Source organism: Erpetoichthys calabaricus, chromosome 3 (assembly GCF_900747795.2).
Source record: "Erpetoichthys calabaricus chromosome 3, fErpCal1.3, whole genome shotgun sequence".
NCBI classification, from domain to species: domain Eukaryota; kingdom Metazoa; phylum Chordata; class Cladistia; order Polypteriformes; family Polypteridae; genus Erpetoichthys; species Erpetoichthys calabaricus.
Genome location: NC_041396.2, coordinates 237,783,223 through 237,802,569, shown reverse-complemented (window position 1 = coordinate 237,802,569; position 19,347 = coordinate 237,783,223). Strand labels below are relative to the sequence as shown.

Below are 19,347 nucleotides of genomic sequence, written 5' to 3'. Positions count from 1 at the left end.
TTCAGGGTTGTGGAAAACCAATGAATATACTAATAGCACTGGATATACATGACAGATACCAACCTTAAACAGGGTGCTGGGTAGGGAAGTCAAGTCAAGATTACTGTCATGAGTACTTGGTATAATATAATTCTTACATGCATGTCTCCATAGAATAGTTAAAAAAATACCAACAAAAACACACAGAGACACACACAAAATACATAGCATGCAACATGCTACACACAAACACATGCACACACATATAGGTATATAAAATATACACAAATAGAATGTTTTAGGTATTTATTATTAAGTTTATATTTATGCATGCAATTTGTTTTGAAAGTAACTAATGTATAAGTAAAGGAAATATGTATAATGGCTATGAGGCTAAAACTTGCCTTTAATGGTTATTTAAATCGATATATTTAGAAATATGGAAAGTTTAAACATTAGATGAATACACTAAAATGAAACAAAAATGAAATGAGTGACATGCTAGTCCAGTGTAGGGCATAAATGGACAATTTAGAGTTACAGATCAACCTAAACTGCAAAATGTTGTTAACTTGGGAGGACGGGAGAGTCCACAGAGAAAAACAAGACTGACACAACAAGATATGCAAAATTCACATAAACAGTGTTTAGCCTAAAATCTGAACCCGGGATCTAAAAGATGTAATGGATTAACAGCTGCATGTGTTTCCATCCTTGATGAGGACAGGATACAATTCTGTATATTCTATATAACAAAAGACATTGTCTTTATTGGTCACTCCTGGTAGAATATATTTGGCCTTTAAATTGTTAAACCTTTTGAATATCAGTCTCTACATCTGACTGAATGTATGAGCATGCACAGCTCACTAAACCTAAATGTATTGCAATTAAAAAAGTATGAAAACAAATATACAGTATTTCCATAAAGCCTTTTGCAATAGTATATAATACCACAATAAAAATAAAGTCTGTTTGTTAATAAAATATAAATTGAAGCCAAACTAAAATAAAGCCTGTTTGATAAGTTGCATAATTATAATATAAACTAAACCCAAACAAGTTAATGATTAAGTGGAAATTAAACACACATAATCTTACATTTTCAAACTTTTTTAATCCATTTTAACATCATAAAATGGCCAGGGACCAAGCCTGAATATGGCACCAGTCTAGTATACGTCTCAATCAAACTACATGTGCTAAAATTATTTTGCAAAGCACTTATTTTACAAAGTTTTGAAATCAGTTTACAGTAATAAATATTTAATCATACTAAATTTAAATTAAATGTCATTAGCTAGACATTACCTCTAAATATTTACATGATTTGTTTTAATGTAGTTTAGCCCGAACATCTCATCCAAGAAACACAATGAACAATTATGAAATAGTTCTTGAAATGCTAGCAGTAATAATTACTTTTCAAAAAAAAAAATCTTTCTTGTGTTTTTAATGTTGGACATTAATAAAGATTTGAAATAGAATTCACAAAGAAAATTAAGTTTCAGAAAAGTATATACAGTACATTAGTTAGAAATGATTAAACATTTCCAGTCTACTTTCCCGAGAAGCCACAACCTATTCTGACAGCATAGCCCAAACAAAATCTGTTTTTTATTTATTTACTTTAGAAACATAAACAGTTAATATAATTATTAACAGTAAAAAAGATCAAAACAAACAATAATGACTTTAAACAATATCATTTACAATACAATAAATTTCATCTAATTTTCAGGTAAAAGACTAATTAGAGATGAGCCTGTGCTAAATATCTTAAAAGTTACCATGAGTTTGAGTGATTTTTGAAACCAGGGATAAAAAAAGGCATAAATGATTGGATTCAAGCTGGAGTTAATGTAGGCTAGCCATAAAAATCCACATGCAATTGTAGAAGGTATTGACAAATTTAAAAACTGGTTTAGAATTGTACTTATGTAGAATGGTAACCAACAAAGAATAAAGACTGCAACAACTATTGCTAATGTTTTTGCAGCCTTTCTTTCAGATTTTTTGGCTAATTTGTTTCTAGATTTTTCTGTGAAAACCTTCTGCTGTGTTGATATTGCCCTAATATGCCGTTTTGCAACCACAAAAATTTTGGCATATAATGTAATCATTATAGAAACAGGCAAAAGAAATGAACATACAAGATCCAGGGTCCCCCAAGTTGAGTTAAGGACAACTAGACAATCCCCAGGACAGGGATCTAATCCAATAATGCCCTCAGTATTTCCATTAGAAAATAATAATGCACATGTATAACACAGTGACAAAAACCAAATTAATCCAACAGAAAAAGTTGCCACACGAACAGTAATTTTAGTTGAATATAATAATGGATCACACAATGCAAGATATCGGTCAATAGCTATCATTACCAGATTAAATATCGAGGTTTCAGTAAGTATATACAATAGCATTGTGTAAATTAGACAAAATATGTTTCCAAAATACCAACAAGTCTCTATTGACTGAATAACCATGAAAGGCATAATAAACAATCCCACAAAAAAATCTGCCACAGCTAGTGAAAGCACAAGGATGTTTGTTGGAGTGTGAAGCTGTTTGAAGTGAGAGATTGAAATTATCACCACCAGGTTCCCAAAAAATGTAAGCATCACCACCACAGCAGCAAAAAGGTAAAGAATCACAGAAACAGAAGTTGCACGAATTTCTTTGATGCACAAAACATCTCCAGAATAATAGCAATACAGTACACTATGGTTCTCTTGCAGCTGGCTCACTTCCATGGAGCTGTAATCCTTTGGGTGACACTGCACACAGTTGGAAACATACTCACCTATTAGTGGGTGCAAGTCAGTTCAGCTTTAAACAAAAGCTGTCAATGGCAAGTATTTATAAATGTTGAATGATGCTTGTGTCCTCCCACTGCTATACTCTTTGAAATTTCAAAGGGTAACTCTTCTGTGGAAGTGAAAAAAAATGTAGTAAATAAGCTAATTGTTCAATTTGTAACATTTTCTGATTCTAAGGAAGTCATTTAAGGACCCTGCACCCTACTGAATAAAAATTTTATATAGTACTTTAGGGTGGCGGTTTTCTTGAATTACTCGTTTCATTTTTTTTAATCATTTGTATTCCAATTAAAAAAACATGGAAATATACAGTATTTCTGTAAGGCCTGTTGGTAGAGAATAGCACTATATAAAATAAAGTATATTTGTCAATAATGTATAAACTGAATCCAAACTAAAATAAAGCCTGTTTGTTAAGTTGCATAATTACAATATATACTAAACCCAAACTAGTTTATGATTATGTATTTTTTAATGTAAACATACAAAATCTTACATCTTTAAACTTGATTAACCAATTTTAGATCCATAAACAGCCAGGAAACCAAGCCTGGATACAGCATAAGTCTAGCGCAGGGCTCAACCAACCAACATATGCAAAAATTATTTTGTAAAGCAATTGTTTTGCAAATTTTGAAATTAGTTTATATGTAAAAAAATATTTACTAGTGCTAAATGTAAGTTAAATTTCATTAGACATTTCTTGCCACTTTAAAGATCTAAAATCTAAAATATTTATTTATTCCTCATTTCTTCCTAAATATTACAAAAAAACATGTTATTGAGAGTTGCTTTCCAAAACAAAAAGAACTTTTTATATGTCATAATTTCATATTTTAAAGTTTAATACTCTTTCTTAATTAATTATTATTAATTTCACTACTCTTTACCACATACTGGAATGATCTTATATTGCTTTTCTTTTACTTTTATTTGTGTTTCTTTGTTTTTTCTAAAATACATTTTAATAGTGTGCTCAGTGAAATGTGCTATATAAAATATTGTAAATTTTTAAATCTAGTATTCCACATCCACAGAACCTTACAATAACAGTTCACATGAAATGTTAGCTACTGGTCACAGAGTAACATTGTGATGAAATTGTTTACACGTTGCTAGCAAAATGTAACATATCTGTTCTATTTATCATTAAAAAAAATCAGAGCCAGGGCCTAATATATCTACAGTGTATAGGTTTTCATATGAAGATGATTATGGAATAACATTTGGTCCGACCCACATTGTCCTTTCTTTTCAACAGTACATTGTTTCTCCTTAGTCTTGGAATGTTTGTCCAATTTTGTCTTTAAGGCAGACTGTTAAACTGCTTCTTTTTATATGGGGAAATGCTAGGCATGCCATATTATGTTCTGAGGCAAAAATATATATGCCAACTTAAATTATTACATGCCAGAGTCCAGTGGGGGCTGGGGATGTCTATTGGTCTAGGAACACCAGAAGATTTAGATTTTTTTCTCCAAATTTACATTATCTGGGAACCCTTGTAGGCACCAGAATCACATGTTCCACATGCCCAGAGCATGGTCTACCACAGTGTGTATGCTTTACTATGCAGTGTTAATCTCTCCTCAGCCATAGTTTGGGAATGTAATTCAATTCACAAAGAGAACACCCACTGTCTCCCAGTAACCAGCCACCAGTAAACACACTTTTTCTGCCATCTGACACACTCTAGAGTTGGAGTAGATATCAGCAACACGTGCATTTCCAGGTCTCTTAGACTGAATGTTTGTGAAAAACTCCCTGACAGTTGCATTATAACACCAGGTAATTTACTGCCGAGAAGCCTATTTGATGGGTGTGGATGTGATTCAAGAGGCTGTGAGATATGAATAGAGATGAGTGTTCCATCCACTGTGCCTACATTGTCAGGTATGCCTTCAACTGCAGAAAACCTATTTTAGTGTGATGCAAAAAAAGCCCCTCCTTCCGGAAATTGTATGTAGTTGCATGCATAGCATAAAAGTAATCTGGTGATTGCATGCACAGATTTGACACAGCAGCCTTACTAAGGCCATATGTGCCATTAACAGTCTGTTGGAATCCATCTGTGATGCAGAAACTGCTAGCTCTAAAAAACTGTACAGTTGGACTTTGGGCAAAATTTTAGATGTGTTCCTCATTCCATTTGATTCTGCTCTAGATCAAGGAGGGTCATTATTTCACACCTGGACAGCCTGTTCATGTTTCCAATTGTAAATTAATGGTTCATATTGTTCATGTCCACTGTCAAAACAGCATTTAGACCAGCAACCTGGAGTGGTGGCTCTGAGGCTAAGGATCTGCACTAGCAATCAGAAGGTTGCCGGTTCGAATCCTGTAAATGCCAATAGGGACTCTGCTTTGTTGGGCCCTTGAGCAAGGCCCTTAACCTGCAATTGCTGAGTGCTTATATATATATATATATATATATATATATATATATATATATATATATACAGTATATATTGTGGTAGTTAGCCCTGGACACAGACAGACACAGAATGTTCCATAACACAAAGTCCAGCACACAACACAGTGCTCTTGCACCAAACACCTTTATTAGAGTCCTTTTCTTTCCCTCCAGAATTTCTTCCTCCTGACTCTGGCTGTCCCACTCGAGGGAGGTGGCCTCCTTTACAATCACCCAGATGTGCTCCAGGTGCTCTCTGATGACCTTTTGGTGGCACTTCCTGGTGTGGCGGAAGTGCTGCATGAGCACCTGGAAGCACTCCGAGTGTCCCTGGTATTCCTTCCAGCAGCACTTCCGGGTGTGGTGGAAGTGCTGACATCCAGGGCTCCTCAATCTTCCGGGCGCCCCCTTGTGGTGGCCACGGGCCCCAATAGGGTTGAGCTTCCATGTTCAGTTCTCGTGGCCCCCATACAGAAGAGGGCGGTTGCCCTCTCGTGACCCAGGGGAGGTATACTCACTCTCCCGGTCCTTCCAGGCATCCCGGCTGGGCATGGGTACCATCCGTCCGCCATAATATATATATATATAAATCATCTTTAATAAAATCCCTTTGTGCGTCCAGGTGTCCATGTGTTGGACTTCTAGTGAAGTGCGCATGCGCAGGGCTTCTGGTGACGTGCAATGCGATGCGCGATATTACTGTCAGAGAAAGTTAGAGGCGTTTTACGGAAATACAAACCAGTATTACTGCGAGAGAAAATTAAAGGTACACAATACAGTGACGCATATTACAGCCACATACAAGCCAGTATTACTGTCAGAGGAGATTAAAGGCATATTACCGACATGCACGCCTGTATTACCGCCAGAGAAAATTAAAGGTATATTATGGACATACAAGCCAGCGGACGTACAAGACAGTATTACTGTCACAGAAAATTAAAGACACACAATACACGGTGGCAGCCCACGAAGAACGGTCAGCTCAGCAAGTAAACATCAACAAAAGAAAGGCTGAAAGAAAGACAAATACGACCAACAAAAAGAATGAGGTCAAAGTCCCTTGCCATTTAATATAGACTGTTCCTACTAATGTTTATTCACTACTGTTCTAGCGCCCGTTATTGTAACGGGCTAAATGACTAGTATATATATATATATATATATACCTATATGTATATAATTGTAATTAAATTTTAAATATATAAAAAAAAATGGCCAAGAAGGAAATGGAATGTATAATTATGGCACGAGTCTCATGGTGAACAACGGCGTAGCAAGGTTCACAGGGGCCCGGGTGCAATCATCATTGAATGGGCCCCCAAACCTGTGCGCTTCGTGCACTCGCGCTTCGGAGGGGGGGCTCTCGCTGCTTTTTCATTCACAAATATTTCCGTGTCGTCAGCAGCGTCTACCGGATTTTCACTTGAGGAAGGGATTGACCCAGATGCCGTAGATGGCAAAGGTGATGGCGCCTGACGAGGTTGGAAATTTGTGTGTGTCGAACTCGAAGCCGATTCGGTCTCTGATAAGTCTCTTTGGGCCTCGGACTGGGCATTGTTGACCTCGTTTACAGTAAAAAAGCCAGTTATTTTTGGCAATTTTGCGATCTTCGCCTCCTCCTCTTTCTTTTTCCTTCTTTTCGCTGCACCACTCTCGTGTTTTGGCATTTTCCAAGGACCCAGAAAAATCTACGAAATGTAAGAATCCGTTAAGTAGGCTATTAACAGAATTGTACTTTCTGTGCAGAAAACCTGAATCTGACGCTACAAAATACGTACGTTATGGTTACGTGTGCACTCACCTGCGGAAGTGAAATTTAAGAAGAAACAATAGGCTAAGCCGCCAAGTGGCTAGGTCTAAGAGCCTAAGATTCACTAATTTGGCAGTTGGCACACGGCATACGTGATTGCGCTGTTCGATATACGGCCATTTGATGTTGATCGATTCACTTACCTAACAGAACTGACTGAGAAATAGACGGAAGCGGGAAGCCGTTCGTCAACGATCGTGGGAAGCTGCTTGCCTGCTTCATAACTAAGCTATAGCCTTTCGGAGAATGAAGCGAACATGTCGCTTTGTTTTTAGCTGCCGCCGTCTGTACACAATGTGCCGGCTGAGTCGGACGGCGTTAATGAAAATAATGTAATTGTGGGAAAATGTAAAAATGCTGACTGACGGTGGCTAAAATCGCTAAATACGGACATGTGAAAGTTCTTACTACAAAGTTACTTAAATTAATAAGCAATACGATCAGTCTAACTAATTTGACTGTGACTGATGGTCTGATGCCCTGATCACCTGATGAGAGCGCCGCAAAAAAAAAAAAAAAAAAAAAACAGGCCTGATGGGCCCTCCCAAGGCCCGGGGCCCGGGTGCATTGCACCCCTTGCCCCATTGTAGCTACGCCACTAATGGCGAATGAATCAAACAGCAGGTAAGATCTTCTTTGCCTTGCCACGACACAATGAGACTCACGATCTTATTTCAAAAAGTGTCAGGATCAATTTTATTAGCTCTCTTTCAGCTTTCTCTGGAGAAGTAAAAATGTAGAACTTGCCTTGAATGTCCACTTTCAATTTAGCAGGATACAAGAAGCTGTATCTGTTCTCGGCTTTCTGTAAGCACTGTTTAATGTTATAAAATACGGCACATTTAGCAGCTGTTGAAGGTGAGAAATCAGGGAAAATACAAATGTAGTTATTTTCACATATAATCTCTTGTTTCTGTCTGAAAAGTAACATTATATTTAATTTAGATTGTAATTTGTCAAAACACACAATGAGGCTTCTAGGTTTTGAGGTATTTCATCCACGTATGCGGTAAGCTTCTTTTATCTCGGTCTCTAATATAAAGTCCTCTCTAATTATTTTAGAGAATAGTTAAACTATGAATTTCACTGGGTTTGGATGTTCATGGTTTTCAAGACCACTGATTCTGATATTATTCCTTCTGTATACATCTTCCAGTACAGCTAGTCTGTCTATAAGTGTTAAAGCTACAAACAACCACTTTTATGATAATTTATAGCCCATATTATAATTTTATTTTTATATTGCAACATTCACCTGTTATTATTATTATGATTATTGTTATTGTGGGTACATTGTCCAAATAAGTGCGTGAGTACGTTTTTTGTGATCTATGTATCGATTTCATCTGTCACTGTGACAGAATCACAGGCAAAGGTCCAATTAAAGAACAACATTGAAAATAACAAGTGGGTTAGTCTGAACAAGATTATATACTGTTCTAGTTATTCGTTAATTAATGAGTGATCTTAAATACATGATAATATGTATGTAAGTTTTATGAAGCTTTCAGGAAATGCACCCCAGTACAGAATGAGCCATCTATCAAAAAAAAAAAAACGTAATAGGTGCCCTACAGATGGTAGGTGTTGAGTATATGGGTATGGCTTTTACAGAATGACAAACTAAGTGATCTTTGCAGAAAATGTCTGCAGTTCTCCACATTATTATACTACACCATTTAGGATAGTGACAAAAACACACATATACTATTAGTAATGATGGTTTTTATTTTGCAAGCCATTTAATTTTTTTTCTGGATTGGATAACACATATACACATAGTATGCAGAGGACTGAGACATGCTGTATAGAATACTAATGAGGTTTTTATGAACAGGAGAGATAATGCTAAACTTATAATCACATAATTCTGCAAGAGCAAGTCACACACAGTGCATAATAGACAAGAAGGGTCTGAATTTATTAGAGGTATTGGTAGCATAATATGTTTAATTTCACAATACAGAAGACAACAATGGTAAATTAAAATTTGGTGATTAATTGGATTGTATCTAAACTAAGGTACTATCTACTGAGCCAAATTTTATTTTTATCTACAGACTGGGCAGTATTGCAGTGGAGAGCTGCTCCTAAGGAGGTAAACTACAGACTCACTAGGTGGTTTCCGTAACCCCAGCTGTATAAATTTCATGAAACTCATCACAAATTATTTTCATACAACATCCGGCGCCGCCGTGAGTGGCAGCCTTTTCAGCAGCTCCGTGTATGACTGTATATGTATGTGTACTTTTCTACTTTTATTTTTCTATTTTTATTTATTGATCACTCCTACCACTTTATTTTATGTGGATTCCTTCCCTGGACACACTTACTTTTACAACATGGGCATGGATTTTAACACGCCGAGACTCGCCTATTCAAGTACTCAACTTCGGGCGCTGAGAACAAATGCCAGTGCCGGTGTGGTTCCATATTTACCCGACGAGGTAAGAAGGCGGTATCGTGGCAGCAGAGCCGGCACTAAGCTAAAAAAGAAGCGGCTTGCGAAAAAGTGGCGTTTCAAGCCTTCGGTGCCTTCTGTGATTCTGGGGAATGTAAACTCAATCTCAAACAAGATCGACGAACTGGCTGCGCTGGTGAAAAATGTCAGGACCTACAGAGAATGCAGTTTGTTGTGTTTTTGCGAAACGTGGCTAACTAACACCATCCCAGATGCCAACGTGGAGCTACCCGGGTTTAGCACAGTTAGAGCGGACAGAGATGCAAGTACCTGTGGTAAGCACAAAGGAGGAGGACTCGCTCTCTATGTTAATACACGGTGGTGTCACTCTGGACATGTTAACGTCAAAATCTCCACTTGCTGCAGGGATATCGAACTGTTGGCCGTAAGTTTACGTCCCTACTATTTGCCCAGAGAGTTTGGACATGTCATTGTTGTTTTTGTATACATTCCTCCTCGGGCAGACGTGGAGTCAGCGAGTGACATAATCCATTCCGCTGTTGCTAAGTTACAAATGCAGCACCCTGAGGCGCTTGTGCTAATCGCTGGAGACTTTAACCATGTGACGCTGGACAAAACATTGCCTGCATTCTCCCAGTATGTGGACTGTAACACCCGGGGAAATAAGACTATTGATTTACTGTATGCAAACGTGAAAGACGCATACAGCGCCACCCCGTTGCCTGCGCTTGGGAAAGGAGATCATAACCTGGTTCAGCTTCAGCCTCACTATAAACCAAAAGTTAGAGTCCTACCTGTAACCACACGATCATTCAGGAAGTGGACCCCGGAGGCTGAGAATACTCTGAGAGAACTTTTTGGAACTACAGACTGGGATATCCTGCAGGGATCTCATGAGAACATTGAGGAAGTTGTTGACTGCACTACTGATTACATCAACTTCTGTATGGACATTGTAGTTCCAGTAAGAACAGTACGCTGCTATGCTAACAACAAGCCATGGATTACAAGTGACATCAAGGGCCTTTTGAACCAGAAGAAAAGGGCTTTTAAAGACGGTGATCAGCATGAGCTCAAGCGCGTGCAGAAGGAACTCCGAGTCCAACTCAGGGCGGTGAAGGAGCAGTACAGGAGAAAGCTGGAGCAGAAGTTGCAGAATAACAGCATGAAGGAAGTGTGGGATGGGATGAAGATCATCACTGGCTGCAGCTCGAAGCGGGGTACCACCATTGAGAGAGACGTGAAGAGAGCAAACCAAATGAACAACTTTTTTAACAGGTTTGACCACCCTAACCCACTCTCACTCTCACCTCGGAGTACTGCACCCTCCACACATCCTTCTGCTGATACCAGCATAGGAAAAACATCCCCACCCATAATAACAACAGCGCAAGTGAGCAGAGAGCTGAGGAGACTTCGTGCCAGCAAAGCAGCGGGTCCAGATGGAGTATCGCCACGACTGCTGAAGGTCTGTGCATTGGAGCTGGGGGGTCCTCTACAGCGCATCTTCAACCTGAGCCTGGAACAGGGGAGAGTCCCGAGGCTTTGGAAAACATCTTGTATCACCCCAGTCCCAAAGGTATCACGTCCTAGTGAGCTGAATGACTTTCGGCCTGTTGCTCTGACATCACATGTGATGAAGACCATGGAGAGGCTGCTGCTTCACCACCTTAGGCCACAGGTTCAACACGCCCTTGACCCTCTGCAGTTTGCATATCAGGAGAAGGTGGGAGCGGAAGATGCCATCATCTATATGCTACACCGATCCCTCTCTCACTTGGACAGAGGCAGTGGTGCTGTAAGAATTATGTTTCTAGACTTCTCTAGCGCCTTCAACACAATCCAACCTCTGCTCCTTAGGGACAAGCTGACAGAGATGGGATTAGATTCATACCTAGTGGCATGGATCGTGGACTATCTTAAAGACAGACCTCAGTATGTGCGTCTTGGGAACTGCACGTCTGACATTGTGGTCAGCAACACAGGAGCGCCACAAGGGACTGTACTTTCTCCGGTCCTGTTCAGCCTATATACATCGGACTTCCAATACAACTCGGAGTCCTGCCATGTGCAAAAGTTCGCTGATGACACTGCTATCGTGGGCTGTATCAGGAATGGGCTGGAGGAGGAGTATAGGGACCTAATCAATGACTTTGTTAAATGGTCCGACTCAAACCACCTACACCTGAACACCAGCAAAACCAAGGAGCTGGTGGTGGATTTTAGGAGGCCCAGACCCCTCATAGACCCAGTGATCATCAAAGGTGACTGTGTGCAGATGGTGCAGACCTATAAATATCTGGGAGTGCAGCTGGATGATAAATTAGACTGGACTGCCAATACTGATGCGCTGTGCAAGAAAGGACAAAGCCGGTTATACTTCCTTAGAAGGCTGGCTTCCTTCAACATCTGCAATAAGATGCTGCAGATGTTCTATCAAACAGTTGTGGCGAGCGCCCTCTTCTACGCAGTGGTGTGCTGGGGAGGCAGCATTAAGAGGAAAGACGCCTCACGCCTTGACAAACTGGTGAGGAAGGCAGGCTCTATTGTTGGCATGGAGCTGGACAGTTTAACATCTGTGGCAGAGCGAAGGGCGCTCAGCAGGCTCCTATCAATTATGGAGAATCCACTGCATCCACTAAATAATGTCATCTCCAGACAGAAGAGCAGCTTCAGCGACAGACTGCTGTCACTGTCCTGCTCCACAGACAGATTGAGGAGATCGTTCCTCCCCCAAACTATTCGAATCTTTAATTCCACCAGGGGGGGTAAACGTTAATATTTAACATTATACATAGTTATTGTCTGTTTTTTTTTTTTTTTTTTTTTTTTTTTTCACCTGTATTATTATCATTCTTTAATTTAATATTATTTATTGTATCAGTATGCTGCTGCTGAAGAATGTGAATTTCCCATTGGGATTAATAAAGTATCTATCTATCTATCTATCTATCTATCTATCTATCTATCTATCTATCTATCTATCTATCTATCTATCTATCTATCTATCTATCTATCTATCTATCTATCTATCTATCTATCTATCTATCTATCTATCTATCTATCTATCAATCAAAGGGACTCTTCACATAAATTCTGAGGTCCTCTCTTGAGTCAATGACCTTGTAGCCTAAAATACTCTAACCCCCAAGACGCAGCATATTTTCATGGCTATTAAATAATGTTACCTTTGGATTCCAACCCTCTCACATCTTTTCTGTGTGATTTATTGTCACAATGAAAGATCAATTTTTCAGTAATAGTGGTGTAGTCAGGAGCTGCCAGTACTGATTTAAATAAAGCAGGATCAGCTTTCATTAATTTTTCTGCAATTTATCAGCGTGCAAAATTTGTATTTTACAATACTAAATCATCTGTTATAGTCTGACTTTCAAAAGGACTTCTGTTACTCTGATAATTATTAGGTACCAAGTAATTATTAGGTCTCTAAGTGCAAGGGGTGTAACTTCATCTGGTCCTATTTTTTGAAGGAATACAATTACTGATATCAAATTACTGATGACAACATTAAAGGTCTTTACTGGAGAATAATCCTTTTAAATAATATTTTGTTTGTTTGGGGTAAGGACAAGCCTTACCACCTGGTGACCCTGTATTGGAAAAGGCAGGATAATAAAAAAACAATTCTTTAAATCTGTAAAATGGAGAACATAGAAATGTACTTTCTTTCACAAGAATTTACTATTACTGGTTATTATTACTTATTCAAAATTATGACAACATTTAGGAAAAAATGTAAACCAATCATCTTAACTTACTATACATGCAATGCCACCAAAACATGGTGAAAATGTATTTCAAATGTTACAATGAGAATGTCTTATATTTCTTAAAAATAAAGAAGAATTTAATTCTGGCAACGTTCTTTTCAGTTTATAATTTATTTATTTATTTACAAATTATCATTATTTAAAATATAACAACATATACAATAAATATTCATATGCTAATGAAATGGGTAATTTAGGATGCAGTTAATAGCCTTACCTCTGGCTTAGTCCCTTACACTGTAACTAGTCCAGTCTGTAATGCATATTTATCAAATTTCATTTCTTACCATTTTGTATACAAGTTACAATAGAAATGGCATATTGTAACAAAACATAGGATTTATATAATCCATTTCATTGTCAGATAGACAGTGTGATGTACTGCTAAAGGTAATTTGACTGTGTATCCAAAGCATGCTCGTTCAGTTCTACAGCTCTGATTCACTGTATTTGTGCAATTGTAAAGAAACCTGGGATGGTGTTTCACCTCAGAAAGGTGCTATAGTTTATAAAGTATGTGAGCTTAAATATTATTACATATTTAATCTTTTTGTTTACATAATTTATGCTTTTAATCATGCTGTTTATTTTTTTCTAAATATTTGTAAACAAAAAATAATTTATGCAAAAAAAAGTAACAATATCTTGTCATACTATTGCATATTTCTGTCTCTGAATACAATAAACATCCATCCATCCATTATCCAACCCGCTATATCCTAACTACAGAGTCATGGGGTTCTGCTGGAGCCAATCCCAGCCAACACAGAGCGCAAGGCAGGAAACAAACCCTGGGCAGGGCGCCAGCCCACCACACAATAAACATCAATCTTAAAAAAATAAGGAAAAAGTATAAGTTAGGAAATAACTTTGAATATAAACATGCAAAGTTAAATCAGTTTTAGTAAAGTGACATCAGTATACATTTGTGATTATAGCTGACTCATGATAGATTGAGCAGATTCTGATACATTGTCTCATCAAGCTAAAGAAACAACAATGCAACATGATTACTGATTAAGATCAATGAATAATACAGGAAAAAAAAATAAGACTGTTTATAGTATGAGACAGAATAAAATGATGAATAATACCTTAATGAATGAACTTTCGTGTAATTTCCTATATCACTTTATAATATGTCTTACCTTTTAAATCAGTCAATATCACTTTTAATAACCAAAAATTGTTAATTTAACAAAAAAGACTAAATGTTTACAGGAAATAGACATGTTCATGAATTGCCATACAAACAGACTTTTTTTTCTTTTTTTAAAAGACAAAAACAGAAATGCAAAAAAGCATCTTACTAAATAACTGAGGCAAACTTTAATTGCTTTCTTTTTTAATGTATTAATTAAAAAATAATAAACTCAGTAAAACCAACATATTTATAGAATAGTGTCCTTATCGATATGATGATTATATTTAATACACTATATTTTACAGAACAACAAAAGAATTATAGTAATATTATTGTTATTACTAGTAGTATATTATGGATTATTACTGCTATCAAAAGTATCCTGCAATGAAGAAAATGAAAACAAGTTATACTGTATAAGTACTTCAGTCCAGAAAATAAACACTATAGCACACTATCATTTAATAAGTAATTAATATCAATTTAGTTTTCTGGCATCAGATTTAGTAAAGATGATTCTGCTATAAAGATCTTTAATGTAAGAATTAGTTTAAGTGATTTTCTGAACCATGGGTAAAACAAAGAATAAATAATAGGGTTCAAACCAGAATTTAAATAAGCTAACCATAAAAACCCACCTGATACCACAGAAGGAACAGAAAAATTTATAAACTGATTTAGTATGGTACAGATATAAAATGGTAGCCAGCAAAGAATAAAGACAGCTACCACTATGCCTAATGTTTTTGCTGCCTTTCTTTCAGATTTCTTGGCTATACTTGTTTTAGTTTCACTCTCTGAAACCTTTTGCTGCATTGAAATAGCTCTTATGTGCCTTTTTGCAACCACAAATATTTTTGTGTATAAAGTAACCATTATACAAGCTGGGAAAAGAAATGAAAATATAAGATCCACAATACCCCACGTTTTGCTAAGTACAAGTAGACAGTCTCCTGGACAAGGATCTAATCCTATGACACCTTCTGTATTTCCATCAGTGAACAACAAAGAGCAAGAATAGCTTAAGGATACTAGCCAGATGACTGACACAGACAAAGAAGCTACACGAACAGTCACTTTTGTTGAATACAGTAATGGGTCACAAACAGCAATATATCTATCAATGGCAATTATTACTAGGTTTAAGATGGAAGTCTCAGTTAACACATAGAGTAAGACTGTATACATAGAACAAAATATGTTTCCAAAATACCAGCAGGTTTCAACTGACTGTATAACCATAAATGGCATAATAAGAAATCCCACTAAAAAATCTGCCACAGCAAGAGAAAGAACAAGTATATTAGTTGGTGTGTGAAGCTGCTTAAAATGAGAGATAGAAATAATCACCACCAGATTTCCACAAAATGTAAACATGACTGCAACTGCTGCCAGAAAATAAAGGATCACAGAGACAAAGACTGGTCGAACTTCTTTGATACATGAAATATTATCAGAATGATAGCAATAAAGCACTGTCTGATTATTCAGCTGCTCATCAAATTCCATGGAGGTATTTATTCTTCAAGTTTATTTGCAGTCTTGGGACATTCTAGTCTACTGGTTTAATGCGCTTACAGCTTTTAAAGACACAAGCCAGTAACACAATTTATATTAAAATGAGCACATTTGGAACCTCCCATTCTTGCTAAGTGAAGCATCACTGTGTATGAAAACATATGATATCATTTTAGAAGAAGAAGAAAAAAATTGGAGAAACCCCATGTGCAGTCACATTTCTTAGGCAGATTTTGAGCAGTTTAATTAAGAAAAATAACTGTATGATTCCAGTCTAAATTGGTTTAAATGTATTGTTATGCATACAATGTAAAATATACACAAAGTTTAAATAAAGCAACGTTTATCTTATTTATGTAGTGAATTTTATTTTATTGCTGAGTAAATGAATGTATTACATAACCTTAGAAATAAATAATAATAAAAAACTGAATCACTAATAACATATGACTACTATCTTTGGTCAGTCTCAGCTAACTTAAGCAAAAAGGTTTCCCACAGTGTTGAGTTTTAAATCCATACATCTATAATTATTGCAACTATTATGCGGCCAGCAGATGTCCAGCACAGCTGATCTCTGGAGTCCAAGGTATTTTGGGAAGAAAAAAAAACTCCCCAGTATTTTGGATGTGTGGCAGATATGAAGAGGTAGTCAAAGGCAGCAGAGCTGAAGCAATTTGGTGGTGTCAGTGTTTTGCTAGAATTGGTCAGTTAGTATTCTGAAATCTACCTCAGCGTCTGTCCCATTTTCTTCTGGTTCTCTGTAGTTTCCATATCTTGTTTATATTATACTTTTTAAATCTACTAGATAACATTTCGTAAATTGCTTTAACATGTCTGCATTTTTATTTTATCAAATACAAAGTATAGGGAAAGTATTGTAATGTCCAAAAATTTGATTTTGAGATTGTGATGAAATCTCTTCCAAAAATACCATTTTTGAAATTATGTCTGTGTGTCTGTCTGTGTGTGTGTGTATGTAAACACGATAACTTGAGTACACTTTCACTTAGGTCAATCAATTTTTGCCTAAAAGTATTAGGTACAAAACGTAGATTTCTACCAACTTTTGAGCTATTTCCGCATACCGGAAGTGGTACTTTGTATTCATGCAGCAGCAGATTCCGATTTATTCAACTTAACTTTTATAATAATTGTTCAATATATTATTTATTTGATTTGATTTGTTGTTGATGGTTCTTTAATGTACATAATATAAAAATATAATCATTGTCTTGCGGTTTACTCCTCAAGTATCCATCCCTATATCTGAGTATATGAGAAACTCTAGGGGAGACCACTCACGCTTTTTTATCTTATGTGCATTTTAACTTTTACTGTAATAAGAGAAGTGCTCATATAGCACATTTACTTCTGATGTAGTTTTCCAGTATTTATGTAGTTTTGCAGTTTTGATCTACATCATGTATAATGGTTTTAGAGTCAATTGCTCCTCTGAAAATATGCAAAAAGGAAAGACCTGCTCCATGGCTTAATGACACTACATGGCAGTTGTGCCACACCTGTAGGATTGAAAAAAAAGACAGGCTGACTGTATCTAAGCAGATCTTTAGGATTTCCCTGTAATTTCCAGGAGTCATTTAATGCTATTAATGTCGCTATTTACCCCCATTCAGAGATGGGATTAAATAGTACTGTTCATTCTTGTGAGCAGTTTCTTTCATTCTTTGTCAGTAAAATCGATACTATCCGCTCTGGCATTGTTCCAACTGTACTTCCCATCGTTAATCATGACATTGTTTTGGAATCCTTTAATGTTGTTTTACTTTCACAGCTATAACGATGATGTTGTTGCACCACGCCTCTTATTGGGAGTTTTTGATGTCCGGTGTCCAGCATTGTTGGTTATTACAAATGATTCTATTAGTGAGAGGATTGTGTTCTCATTTCTTTAAACATATGGTGGTACAACCTTGTCTAATAAAGGAGTTATGTCCTTAACTTTTACCTAATTTTACCCAATTTCCCAATTGCCATATTTTGCTAAAATATTAGAAAGAATAATTTACAATCAATTGGTTGATAATCTTAACTCCAATAATTTATTTGAGATCTACCAATCTGGCTATAGTCATTATCATGGTGTTGAGATGGTCCTCCTGAAAATATTTTATGACATCTCTTATTACTGAATCAAATGTGGCAGCAGTCCTTGTGCTCCTCATTATGCAGTCCTTGTCCTCATTATGCAGATGATACAGTCCTTGTCCTCATTATGCAGATGATACTCAACTCTACTTCAATGTTAAAAGTGGAACTTCATCAGAGCTTTCTCAGCTCACAACCTGCCTTAGTGAAATTAAAACCTGGATGGAGCAGAATTCTTTAAAATTAAATTGCAACAAAACTGAACTCCTGTAAATTGGAACTAAAATGCAACTTAATAAAATGAGCTCATTCCCAGTCCATCTTGGCGGTGATCTCATCAGACCTGCCTCTACTGTAAAGAATCTTGGTGTCATTTTTGATTCCTCCCTCTCTTATTCTGCCCACATAAATCACAGTAAGAAACTTTCTTACTTTCACCTCCATAACATATCCCGCATTCGCTCCTTCCTCTCCTTCTCTAATGCTGAGAAACTTGTCCATGTTTTTATCACATCCCGCATTGATTATTGCAATTCCCTACTGGCAGGTGCCCCTTCTAATCTTATTTCACAGCTCCAGCTTATTCAAAACTCAGCTGCAAGAGTCCTTACTCGAACCAGCAGGACCGAGTACATCACACCCATCCTGCTTCATCTTCACTAGCTCCCTGTGTCCTACAGAATCAAATATAAAATCCTACTAATAACCTACAAAACCTTAAATAACCTCGTGCCAAACTACATCAGTGACCTTCTCCATCACTATGTGCCTGCCCGCCCACTAAGGTCCTCTGATTCTGGCAATCTTGTTGTGCCCCACAATAATCTACACTCCTGGAGTGACAGGGCCTTCAGCTGTATAGCGCCCAGACTCTGGAAAGACCAACCAAAATTAATCAGGTCAGCTGACTCCATGAACTCTTTTAAAAAACAACTCAAAACTCATCTGTTCAGGAAGGCTTTTAGCTCTACTTGACTTTATTACCCTTCTCTCAGTTTACCTCTCTGTCAAGATGCTCATGTAACCTGTGTGTGTGCGCGCGAGACCATCAATTATATTGTCTGTTAGGCTTTTTCTCTGAATTCACTGTCGTAATCTTCTTTATTTATTTATCTGGTTTTTACAACGCTATATACTGTATACCCTGCCGTTCTTTCTTATATTCTGTAAGTGCCTTGAGCATGGGAAAGGCGCTATATAAATAAAATGTATTATTATTATTATTATTATTATAGACCAGTGTTTCCCAGCCTTGGTCTTGTGGCCCTGCTGTCACTGCAGGCTTTTGTTCCAACCAGCTTCTGTTTGTAATTGGACTCCTGAGCTAATTAAGTGA

General features: G+C 37.0%; 2 protein-coding genes across 2 annotated transcripts; both read right to left on the bottom strand.

Moving 5' to 3' along the window:
* Positions 1-1,675: 1,675 nt before the first annotated feature.
* LOC127526935 (trace amine-associated receptor 13c-like) lies at positions 1,676-2,788 on the bottom strand. The gene has a single exon (XM_051924175.1). The coding sequence runs from the start codon at positions 2,733-2,735 to the stop codon at positions 1,710-1,712; it is 1,026 nt and encodes a 341-aa protein (XP_051780135.1). The 5' UTR covers positions 2,736-2,788; the 3' UTR covers positions 1,676-1,709.
* A 12,033-nt stretch (positions 2,789-14,821) lies between these two features.
* Positions 14,822-15,948, bottom strand: LOC127526936 (trace amine-associated receptor 13c-like). Its single transcript, XM_051924176.1, has one exon. It carries the CDS (start codon positions 15,891-15,893, stop codon positions 14,868-14,870), a length of 1,026 nt encoding a protein of 341 aa, XP_051780136.1. The 5' UTR covers positions 15,894-15,948; the 3' UTR covers positions 14,822-14,867.
* Between the last annotated feature and the right edge of the window lie 3,399 nt (positions 15,949-19,347).

Bases quoted from the DNA above. Each gene is read 5' to 3' on its own strand.
- LOC127526936 (XM_051924176.1), bottom strand. From the start codon at position 15,893: ATGGAATTTGATGAGCAGCTGAATAATCAGACAGTGCTTTATTGCTAT.
- LOC127526935 (XM_051924175.1), bottom strand. From the start codon at position 2,735: ATGGAAGTGAGCCAGCTGCAAGAGAACCATAGTGTACTGTATTGCTAT.